Source organism: Balaenoptera acutorostrata, chromosome 14, assembly GCF_949987535.1.
Source record: "Balaenoptera acutorostrata chromosome 14, mBalAcu1.1, whole genome shotgun sequence".
NCBI lineage: Eukaryota > Metazoa > Chordata > Mammalia > Artiodactyla > Balaenopteridae > Balaenoptera > Balaenoptera acutorostrata.
This window is the reverse complement of record NC_080077.1, coordinates 12,962,861-12,975,467: the sequence shown is the minus strand read 5'-3', so window position 1 is coordinate 12,975,467 and position 12,607 is coordinate 12,962,861. Positions and strand designations below refer to the sequence as shown.

Genomic DNA, 12,607 nt, shown 5'->3' with positions numbered 1-12,607 from the left:
AATATCATCTTTCAATCAGAGTATCGTACAAAGAGGTACGTGTCCATGAATTTAAATATGGCTGGAATGGGTATAGCACCTCTCTTCAAAAGACTTAAAAGTATCTGGTTCGTCTCTATGATATTGTTTGTGATTTAGAGGCTGTCTGAGGAAATTAGCATAATTACATGAAAAGGAATGGAGAGGAAAGTTAAGGTCCTAACCCTTAGTGAATCACTAAGCTCCGTCTCTGGCATCTCCTGACACGTTTTAAAAGGAAAACAAAATACATGGATCCCTTTCATCCAAGGATCTCACAGCTCCTAACAAGCAGTGTACTTTACAGAAGGAAGGAAAGGAAGCAGAGTGATAAGTTACACCCCAATCCACAGCCAGCCCAGCAGCAGGTCACTGCAGGAGAGATAGTAACCTTTCCGGCTATGAGGAAGAGACTGAACTCAAGGAAAAGGGGCCCTTGGGTTTCCGGAGGATGACCTCGCAAAAGCCACCACGGCCCTGTGCCCATTGCAGCACGATGGCATGTGCAGTCCAAGGCCAGCTGCTGGGTCCCCGCAGCCACTGCGCAAGGCAGAGGCAGAGGGAGGAGGGAGACTCAAACTCACGTCCTGGCCGTACCACGTGGGGCTCTCCGCAAGGCACCTCACCCCTTGGCCACGAGGAGTAGTGGTAATCCACAGCCGTCCCCAGTATTACAGAGACCCCTGGGGAGAGGGAAGGGGAGACTGAAACACCCCCATTTGCAAACTACGAAGTGCTACTTAAACCCAAGGCATCATCGTTTCACCATCACCGTGAAATCTGACTCCAGCACAATCTCTTTCTCAGTCTTGCTTCCTGGAATCTTCATAACAGTGTGCTTTAGAGTCTTCCTGGGACTTGGATGTTATGCTGAGGTTGTGGCACAACTAAGAAGTATTAAAAGCAATAGATACCCTTCAAGTGCGGGACGCGACTCCGCAAGAGGTACTGCAATGGTCCAGCCATTGAGAACATCACCTCAGGCACCAGTTTGGGTCTACAGGTTACCAATGGAGGGAAGCAGTCCCTCAACCACAACCCCAAAGAGGAGTCCAATCCGGATCCTAATCATGGCAGGTGCCGCAGTTTTGGACTCGGTTATGCTCGGAGATTCTCCACTTCCTGAGTGGCCATGGTCGTGTGCCATTCTGCAGCCCTCGGAGCCCGTGACAACAGCGGTGGGTTTAGGAGTGTCCCCTTAGAGCCCACGAAAGGGCCCAAAATCCATTTCAGAGATGGTCCAATCCCCAGGAAGAAACCAGAAATAATCCACTTGTCTCAGTATCCTTCGGACCAGAAAAATGGCTTGAGGCCAAGAGAGACTTGCTGACGTTACTTCTGAAGAATGTCACCCCCTCTTCCTCCCACTGCCCTCTCTCCCCTCAACCCTCCTCAGCGGTCAGAGCTGAAAGTGGGAACTCACAGCAGCAGCGCCCCTACTTCCCAGCACAACGTAACACAGAGTGAAAGCATCCTCAGAAGGGAAGTCACAAGCGAGCAGGTGAGTTTGGTCTAGAAGAGCCGGGTGCGAAATCGTGCATCTCAGTTTAACTTTCATTTGGGAGGTTCTGCATAGTAACTGTTCTAACTAACAAAGCAAAAACATCTCGACTAACTTGACTTTGAAAAGTAACTGAAAAGCTGGATTGAGTAATCTCACGGATCTGTTTTGCCTTTAAGTTGGAGTGGTACCAATGGACTTTAAAAGGTCAGTTAAATATGTCTTCATGAAAAGTCAAAGTAAAGCGTTAGAATATATTTGCAAGCCCTGGCCAAAAGCTTTCGAAGCACTTCACTTTAGGAAAAACTGGTTTAACGTTTATAGGTTGGTGCTGGAAACCAAAGAGTAAAAGGTAGAAGAATGTCTTATCATACCATCCTTTCCTCCGTGATTATTTCTCCTTTTCTCACCACTTTGGTTACTTTGTGAATCCTAAACAGTCCACCTAATTACGGGAAGAATTAGATGCTGCTAATTACAGAAAGAATCAATGCTGATTTCTAGAGTAAAGAGATTAAAGCACTGGCCTTCAAACCAGAAACTTCAGGGTCCAATCTGAGGACCTAAATGTTTGCTACTCTCTGTGCCAACAGTAAACTCACAGAGGGCCGGGTCCCCTCTTCTGCAGGGTCTGAGCCCTGCCCAGCTCTCTCCACCTGTTGCAGCAGCACCTAAATGTTTACTGGGCCAAACTGACTAGCATGGCCTTTCAGAAGCTTCTAGTATTACAACTTGCTTCCTGGTTTTGTTTTTTGTTTTTTCCTTAATGCTAAGGTTGTTTTTTGTTTACAAAGTATTAAGACTTCTTAGTAAAGCTTAGGGAAAATTTCAACAACTATTTCCATTTAGTTCGAAGATAAAATTCAGTGGGTTATTTCCATTTGAATGTCAAGCCACATACTTTGACACTATAAAGCCAACATGTTGTGTTGACAATTTGCTAGGGGTTAGGCCAAAATGGGTCTTTGATGGGTTGTGGTTATTCTTATGGTGAGAAGTATTCATGGTGATTAGTGGGTGAAAACTTTCCTATTGTTTCTCTAATAAAATGAGTTCTCTTAAATGGTAAACCCCAAAATTTCTATTGGTCTTCCGTCAAAAGACTGCATTAATTGTGCTTCATCTGGTTTAGGATATGTAGGCATAAATGGCATAAAACTTAAAGTATATTTACTAGAAGGGATAATGTAAGAGGAAAGTCCTTTTCTGGTTAGGAGAATGGTTTACAACAGGTAGAAATCTAAGCATTCTGGAGAGAGAGAGAAAAAAGAGAGAGAAAAGCCAGAAAATAAAGATTATTAATGCATGCCCTACATTTATCCCACAAGATTTCCTGAGCATTCCTCAGACATTATAGTGCAACATAATAACTCTAATGAATCAATAGTATTCCTATTTTTCTCAAGCCAAAAGTATATACTTTGAAATATATACTGAACAAAACATATAATAGTATATCATCTTTTAAGACACTAGTAATTTGAACTTCTATAAATATTCTTAAATAACAAACATATTATATTTAGCTATTCACATAGGACACAAAGTGACACATAAACATACAAAAATAAAACAGTCATGTTTTAACTCTTTTGTTGTTTCTGTTGGGTTGTTTTTTTTTTAGATACTAAAGATATTAAAACAATTCAGACACCAGAATCATCTTGTCAATATTGACCCTGGGGAATCTGGATGTACATTTATATTTTTTTTTAATTTATTTACTTATTTATTTATTTATTTTAGGCCGTGCCGCGCTGCCTGGGGGATCTTAGTTCCCCAACCAGGAATTGAACCCGGCCCCTCGGCAGTGAGACCGTGGAGTCCTAACCACTGGACTGCCAGGGAAGTCCCTGGTTGTACATTTATACTGTGCATAGCTACCACACCTAAGGACAAAGGCAGTAAACATTCCTCGCTGGACATATTACTATGTCCTACAGTGGTTTAGAAAAGCTCAGAGGGAATAGAGGTGTCCAAGTGTAATAAGAGAGTTTTCTTTAGCTGTTCTGTGGAAAGGAAACATTAATCAGATCCCTTACCCAAACTGGATAAAGTCTGAAAATATTAAGCTGTCCTTTGAGTGAGTGGAATATAGGACACGCCTCCTCCTTGGGCGCTCCCGTACACCATTTGCTATGAAGTATTTCTCAACACGTGGAAAAGGCACCACCATTCTGGACCAAAGGCAAGGGATTTGGGTTCCACAATACCACATCTGTCCTGCTCTGGTTACTGCTACAGATAGCATTCCTCCACTCAAAAGATGACTTGGGGAACTCAGCTACCCAACCAGATGGAATATATACATTCTTCTTTTGGAAAACAGAGTATTTCTATGAATAAGTATCCCTGGTAAAAAGTGATCTTTTGTCCATGGAATGTTGTCATTCTCTTGAGAGCAACAAACAGAGGTGACAGTTCTCACATCCCACCCAGAACTTAGCATGGCCGGGGGCTCCCAGAATGAACACAGAGACCATTTGCTCAGCTGGACTCCATCCCTCCAGCTGGGGTGGAAGCACTGAAACTGGTGATGCAGCATCAGCATTTGTCTTCACCCCAGTTGCATCCCTAGAGGAGGAGCTGGTGCTTCCAGGAAATGGCTCTCAGTTTTCCTTTATAAGGAAAAATGTTAAGCTACTACAACATCTTGAAGAGTTGCTTGGGGCAAGATAGAAGGGGAGAGTATCGTGGCTTGTTCTCAAATAGAATTTTCAATGCAGGCAGAGGAAGGTGGTTTCTCGAGTCCCTGGAGGGAGCCTTCGGGGGTAGACGAAGGGGTCCTCTGCTGCTGATGCTGCTGGTAGATATCCTGGATGAGCAGGGTGTTCACGACCTTCCACTCCCTGTACTTCCTGGCTGTCAGCTTCGGATCATCCAGCAGCTGGTTAATCATGGCCAGGTCATGTTCTTTACACTGTCCAAGTAGAAAACAAAAAGACAGAGGGTGAGATGTAGTGACTGTCTTAATTTCAATAAACCATCTTCAGCCCTTTTACAAATAAACGCACATATACCTTGACCGTAAAATTATCAAAGTGTTTTTACATATTAATATTCAAGTCCCTACAACAACCCTAAGAGATATGGCAAGACACCCATTTACATAGGCTGACCACAAAGAAGGTAAGCATCCCACCCAAGACTTAGGGGAAGAACTAGGCATATAACCAAGGTCTCCTATGTCGCTCTTCCCTGATCAATCCACTATTCCACACTACAGTCATATTTCTATCTCGGTGTGAGCTTTATTCCTCCTGGAATGGATAATTGTATAATCATGCCGTTAACCATCCAAACTTCACTAAGTTAAGTTGGGACATAGTAATTTTCCTAAGACATAAGTCAGTACAAAAATATATCTTTTTATAGATAGATAGATAGAGATAGAGATATATATTGGATCTGGCCCAACACTGAAATAACCCACTTAATAACTCATTAGTTGCCTTATGCTTTGCATATATCTTACCCTTTTTCCTTAAGAAAATCCCTTTATCAGGGAGCTCATTATATTGGGATAATCCTATTCCTTTCTAGGGACTTCCCTGGTGGCGCAATGGTTAAGAATCCACCTGCAAATGCAGGGGACACGGGTTCGAGCCCTGGTCCGGGAAGATCCCACATGCCACGGAGCAACTAAGCCCGTGCGCCACAGCTACTGAGCCTGCACTTTAGAGCCCGCAGGCCACAACTACTGAGCCCGTGGGACACAACTACTGAAGCCCGTGTGCCTAGATCCCGTGCTCTGCAACAAGAGAAGCCACCGCAATGAGAAGCCCGTGCACCGCAATGAAGAGTAGCCCCCGCTCGCCACAACTAGAGAAAGCCCGTGCACAGCAATGAAGATCCGATGCAGCCAAAAATAAATAAATTTATTTAAAAATATATATATATCTTTTTATTTTTTATTAAATTCTACCAGTTTTTAATAAATTTCACACATTTATTTAATATATACAGAATAAATATGTAGGCTATCACTTTATTCAAAGAAAAGACTATTAAGTTTCTATCCAAATAGTGCATATTTCAATGATGCTAGTAGACAATCTATTCATATTATTTCACCTGCCTCCTCTGTAACCAATGACACATTTCCGAAATGTCTGTCTCAGGTTAGGGGATTTTTCTGTAGTCAAGGAATGGAGTGAAACATAAGACGTATCAGCCGCCACATTCAAAAAAAGATCTCTCAACCTGACACATTTATCTCAAATCTATTCCTGTTCCCTTCATCCCTGTGAGCATAATCCCACTTTCGGATATAAAGTCCAATATATCACACTTGATCTGCTGCTACAGCCTCCCAAGCGAGGTTCCTGCCTCCAGTCCCCACTCTGTATCCACCCTCTGCCCGACAGTGCAAGGGGGTCCCCCTAAAATTCCACGTCTTCTTAATGGTTCCCCTTCATGCCCAAGGTTCCGTGGACATGAGCCCATCTGTTGATCTTCCACTTCCTTCTTCCTTTCCTCTCTAAGAGCGTTGATGTGGATTTTCTCCCCGACACGGTGCTACTTCATACCCCCGGATGTGTCACACAGAGGACCTTCCTCACCTTCCTTCACCTGGTGGACCCTAATTCCTTGAGGGACCTTCACATGGAACATTTCCCAGTGTTTTGTTTTTGGGTTTTTTTTTTTAAATTTTATTTATTTATTTATTTATTTTTGGCTGTGTTGGGTCTTCGTTTCTGTGCGAGGGCTTTCTCTAGTTGCGGCAAGCGGGGGCCACTCTTCATCGTGGTGCGCGGGCCTCTCACTATCGCGGCCTCTCTTGTTGCGGAGCACAGGCTCCAGACGCGCAGGCTCAGTAATTGTGGCTCACGGGCCTAGTTGCTCCGCATGTGGGATCCTCCCAGACCAGGGCTCGAACCTGTGTCCCCTGCATTGGCAGCAGATTCTCAACCACTGCGCCCCCAGGGAAGCCCCCCAGTTTTTTTTTTTTACTGGATTTTACTACAACTCATAAAGGTATACTCACTTCAGGCATCATGCTCTCCAAAAAAACCTCTGAACCCCCAGATTGAACTGAGAAGTTTTTTGTATGTTCACGTGCCTTCCAATGCTGGGATCCAGCCCTCTTAGAACTTACCATGTTACGCTTAGATGTTCATGGCTCTGTCACATCACCTATTCTAAAGCTTCTTAAGGAAGGTGACAGGGAACATATTTTATTCATTCCTGTATTCCCTGTACCTAACACAGTGATGAATGACAGGTAGACGTTAAATGCCTATTCATTACTGAACTAATCTCTCTGCCTAGATCCAGGTCAGCATGTGCTAAATATTCACAACTGTGCTCACTGGTCAAAGTTCAAATTCATGACCAGTGCCATTAAATGGACTTTCACTACTATTCAATAATTGTGTTTTCTTATCCCTTTTCTCTCCCCCTCTCCCAAATGGCTATTTCAAAACTTCTCATTTCTACTCAAATCTCCTCCCCAATCCTCCCTTGTAGCTGATGACCCTGCTCTTTATTTTTTAGAGGAAATGGAAACAATCAGAAGAGTAGTTCTCCCAAGCTCCTAGCACCTTCTACCTACATCAGCACAAATATAAGCTGCCTTCCTTCCTGTTCATTTGGGTGAAATATCTGTGCTCCTAGCAAAGACCGATCTCTCTACTTGTACAAGTGCTTCCTCTCTCACATTCAAGAAATTCACTTCAGCAATTTTCCCCTCTTTCCTGTGACTTGTCAATGTCCTGTCTCCATGTGATCATTCTCATGGGCGTACAAGCATGCTCTAATTTCTCCCATCTTAAAAGCCCTCCCTTGAGCCCACTTCCCTATTCCTGCTAACGTTCAGCTCTTCTCTGTCTCCAACATCCTTGTGCCCGTTCTTTCACAGACCCTCTCCAATCAGGCTTCTGCCCCCATCCTTCCACCAAACCTGTTCTTATTAGGGCCATCTATGACCACCATGCTGCTAAGTCCAAGGATCAATTATTCATCTTCAACTTATACTTATCAACAGCATCTAAAACTGTTGACTACTCATTCTTGAACACCTTCATCCTGTTGCTTCTGTGACACATTCTCCTGATTTTTCTCATCCCAGAGTGACCGCTTATTGTCAGCCTCCTTTGCTGGTTCCACCCAATCTCTTAACACTGGTATGCCCCAGAGCTCCAGATTTAGCCTATTCTCTGTTTTATTTACATTCATGCTCTTGGAAATTTCACGTACTCTCTTCCCCTCTCCCTACACACTGAGGGTCCCAAATTCATCTTGCCAGCCTTACCACCACCCTGAACTCCATACTTGTTTATCTCTTCAGCAGCTCCACTTGGGCATCTCCAATATAACATATCCAAAACTTACTTCCTGTTATTCTCAATACCTCCACCTACTCCCAATACATACTGAAACCTGCTCCTACCGTAGTCATCCTCAAAGCACCTCATAGCAACTGCATCATGCCAGTTGCTCAGGCCAGACACTGGAGTTCTCCTTGACTCCTTCTCTTACTCCCAACGTACCAGAAAATTCAGATGATTCTACCTTCAAAATATGTCAAGCCATGGCACAGCTCTGTTGAGAACTTTCCAAAGGCTTCCTATCTCACTCTGAGTTGAAGCCAAGGTGTTTGCAATGTCAGGGAGGCATTACAGGCTATGATTCCCTGCTGCCCCTCGGACCCATGGCTCTGCTCCCCGTCTTGCCTCCCCACCCCATTCCAGCCACACTGACCTCCTTACCCATCCTTAAATGGACGAGGCACACCCCCATCCCAAGGAATGTGCGTTTTTGTCCCTGTTACTCGAAACATTCTGCCTCAGGTAGACTGAAGGCTCACTCCCTTTCCTTTTTCAGATTTTACTCAAATTCTATCTCTTAAAGAGGCTTCTCACGCTTATCCTCAGTACAAATCAGTCCCTCAACATTCCTTATTCCCCTTCTCTTCTACTTGCTACCAAATGTATCATCACTTAGCACACTACAAATTTAACATATTTATTTTGTTTATTTTTTTCTCCACCTAAATGTAAGCTTCATGAGGTCAAGCACTTTTGTCTGGTATATAGCCAGGTGTCTGAAAGAACGACTGACACATAGTAGACTTTCACTAAATACCTGTTGAAAAACATGAATATATCAAATAAGAAATGAATGAAAGAACTAGTCACCCGTTTGCCTTTTAACCTCTTTTGCATCATGAACCCTATTTAGAGTCTGAGGAAATCCTCTCCATAAACAGACAAACAAACAAAAAATATATATGTATAAAATTATATATATGATATACGTATTATTGAATATATCTGTATTATATCTACATAATATATAATATGTTATATAGATATATATTACAGATATATAGGTAGATACAGGCATAGACATAGACATAGACATAGACATAGACATAGACATAGATATAGATATATCCACAAATTTGCATATAGTTTTAGGGATTCTAAGAATTGGCAGCATTTATTTTATCCAAATGAGGTGTCTGCTCATGCATGATCCCAAATATTAGTGGCACACAAATGTATCTTCTGTACTCTACAATTAGCTTTAACTTACATTTTATTTGGGGTGTTTTATTACATTTTCTTGTTTTCTTCTTTTCCTATTTCTAAATGTCAGAATAATATGGATTTCGAGGGAAAAGTACCACACATATAGTAATCTGAGTGGTGAGATTTATAATTTTAAAGCAAGAGAGCAAGGGTGTGGTGATAAATGGAGATCAGAAGATATATTTGGGTTTCAGGAAGGAGAGAAAATTGTGCAGTAGGAAAGTAACCAAAGAGGGATATGAAGCAGGTTGGCCAGGACCCAGAAGCGGAGGGAAGAAAGGTTAATTAATAAGTGGGTAACTAGGAAGGATTGCTGGTAGAAAGTCAAGCAGGACCAAGAGAGTTTTCTTTCTTCTCTCTGAGTTCTCCACATCTCTACTTCCAAAAACAATCTTTTCCAAAAAAAAAAAAAAAAAATGCTTTCATTCTCTAATATCAGCATAGTGCTATTCATATGAAGTTACTTAAGGAGTATTACTTTGTTCTTAAGAAATTTTGACATCTGTGCAGAGAGAGATCGTAATATTTTATTGAAAAAAACTAAATAAGATCTTTGCAGATCAACCAAATTTGGAAAATTGATTTTTTTAAGGCAAAAATGAATTCACCACCACTCTAAAGGGGATAAAAGCTTTTAGGAAAGAGTCTCTTCAACTAACACTTCTCAAATGGTTTTTACCTCTAAATAATTCAAATTCTTACCATTCAGCTCAAGTCCGTGTTAGTTCTTTTATGGATAAAAGAAAAAACTGTAGATAAGAATAGAGAGGAAGGAAATTAATGCAACAACTTAACCCTCTGAGCTCCTTCCTTGACTCGGCACCCTAGGGTCAACGGGCATCACGCAAAGGCCCTGAATGCTCTGAACTACTTTTACAACATACTCCTGGCTTTCTGGCAGGCAGGCAGGGTCTGGTAGGGGTTCTGAAAAATAACGTACTTTCATTCTTCACTCCAAATATTCAGTACATGGCTTGCCTTAAGACCTAAGCACTGGAAATGTGTTCTACCAGAGCAGATGGGCAAAGAAGTGTTCGTTCCTCTTTTGACATAGGCAAGAGTAACCTTGGGAGAAAGTTTCAGTTGGACCCATTAATCATTCCATTAATCATTCATTTAAAAATAAATACAGGCTTAGCCAAAAGTCCAGGGATGTGGAGCTATCAGAAACTCCTAAAGATCTAATCTAAAGGCCTTTAGTGTGTGACATGATAGTTTGCTCAACTTCCTAAAAGAATTTCCATGAAGAGCATTCGTTCCAATACAATCCCAGTGAGAGGATTTTTCTGCATTTCTGGAATGTGCCTATTACTAATATAAACATTATTATTAAAACAGTTTCCTTGTTTCTGCATGAAACTGTTCTTTTTGCTTGTCCACACTCCGGCTTTGAAGTATTTTTTAAGTGAACATTTATATTGCAACGTAACACACATAGAGAAAAACGCGCATATAAGGTTTGTGCTTGATGAAATTATCACAAAATGAACACATCTGTGTAACCACCATCAAAGTCAAAAAAGACTCTTACCCGGCATCTCAAAAGCTTTACTTGTGGCCCCTCCCAGTGCATATCCTCCCCTCCCCCTCCAAGGCAACCACTAACCTGACTGCTTTGAGTTTTAAAGACAGTTAAAATAAAATAATTCTGATAGCTTTGTGACATGAATGAACATGCATGTACCAAATAATCTTTCTCTAATGAATAGGTTGATGCGCTTTTCTCCTTTTTTGCAACAAGGTCAATTTCCACGTCATCATGCCCTCCTACCTCCTGGGAGGTTCACAGGAATACATAACATGGGGTGCATTTCATCAGCCCCAGCGTAAGGGATCTGTGGAAAGGTCTTCTTTCCAGAAATGTTCAGAGAGTGCAGTTCTTCAGCTGGGTGGGGTAGAGAGCCCCTGAGATGGCCCCAGTGTTCCTTGCTCCCCGGTACTCATGCCCTTCTGTAATTCCCCTCCTTGACTGTAGGAAGGCTGACCTAGCGACTTGCTTCTAATGAATAGAATACTGTAAATGCAATGTGATGTCACTCCTGAGATTGGGGTATAACCCACCCTGCTCGCTCACTCTCGCAGCTTTACTGCTCTGCAGGAAGCCAGCTTCTATTTTGGGAACTGCCCTATGAAGAGACTCACATGGGAAGGAACTGGGGGTGGCCTCCAGCCAACAGACAGTGAACGACTGAGACCCTCAGTCCAACAGCCTGCGAGGAACTGAATCCTGCCAACAACCACGTGAGAGAGCTTGGAAGCACACCCTCCCCCAGTGGAGGAATGAACGCACTCCAGCTGATGCCTGGATTACAGCCTTATAAGAAACGTTGAAGCAGAAGCACCTAACCAAGCCACACCCAAATGCCTGACTCACAGAAACTGTGAAATAATGAATGTCTATTGCCTGTAGCTGCTAAGTTTGTGGGTATTTTGTTGCCTAGCAATACATAACTAATACCTGGGAAGAAAAGAAAAAGATGCTGAGTTCATCAAGTCTGTGGCCATAGTGCCTGGAGAACAAGAGGTCACAGAGAACCAGCTGCGTCGGTAAAAACTTTGAATTCTTTGTACAAACCTGTGCTCCCAGTTTCCAAGCCCCTGGCCATGGTCGGCTGAAGGTCCAGAATCCTGAGTTTGCTGCTCTTTGCAAAGCTGAGACCACCGTCTTTCTCCTTCTAGAAGTAGCCTGAACTGTCCAGGCTCTCCTTAGCCTCTCTTCCCTGTTTCTCCCAATGTGGGCTGCAACATCTCACCCACTGATATACATCTGCCTAGGCCAGCTCCTCCTCCTTGAATGCACTTCCTTCTCTTCCTGATTTTCTTCATCTCTTCTGATGGGCCAGTTTCAGCATCTCCATGGCATTGTCCCTAATGGCCTCAGGTCGGCAGCTGTTTCCCTCCTCTGGGCTACCAAAGCTGATATCAACTATAGCACTTATCACATGTCATTGTAATTGTTTTCCTTTATGTTTCCATTGTCCAGTGGGGTCTTCTCAGTGGTCCCAGTGTCCTAGAGTACTGCCTCATACACAGTAAGAGTCGGGAAGTATTTGTTCAAAAAAAATGTATTCACTCATATCACTTATCACAAATAAGACAGTAAAATCCCAACATAGTATGGCATATTACATTGGATGACCAAACACATTTATCAACTCTGTAAGTACTATAGAATATAACATATTTGACTTTGAAATGAGTGCTAGTGATGTCTTTCATCATTAAATGCTAGGGAATTTCCTCTACATTTGGGTTTTCTTTGTATAAATAAAATACACCTTTGCCTTTTATTTTTCAGCCTTATTTTTACAAGGCTTTTAGGGTGCTTAGGTCTTCCACTGACTAACTGGGACATCTGACTGAGAGTCACTCCACCATCTTTTGTAGCCTTGTCCTTTTGATATTTCTTCCTGGAAAGGGATTCAAATTCATGATGCAAAAGGACATGTACAAAACAGAATTAAATTGCAGGTCTACAAGGCTTTTCAGAATCTATAAATCTTCTGCTAATTCAGGACTGTTTTACAAAGTATTCTGGCCTCCACTTGTTTGT

General features: G+C 42.4%; 2 protein-coding genes across 3 annotated transcripts in view; one reads left to right on the top strand and one right to left on the bottom strand.

Annotated features, from left to right (window-relative positions):
* The window catches only part of OPRM1 (opioid receptor mu 1), a 174,733-nt gene that overhangs the window by 92,354 nt on the left and 69,772 nt on the right, over window positions 1–12,607 (top strand). The gene's annotated exons all lie outside the window — the stretch shown is intronic.
* The window catches only part of IPCEF1 (interaction protein for cytohesin exchange factors 1), a 94,127-nt gene continuing 84,309 nt past the window's right edge, over window positions 2,790–12,607 (bottom strand). For both annotated transcript variants that reach the window (XM_007186134.2, XM_057527569.1), the window contains exon 11: window positions 2,790–4,439. In XM_007186134.2, coding sequence (XP_007186196.2) covers window positions 4,224–4,439 — 216 coding nt within the window. In that variant the 3' untranslated portion in view covers window positions 2,790–4,223. The remainder of the gene's footprint in view (window positions 4,440–12,607) is intronic.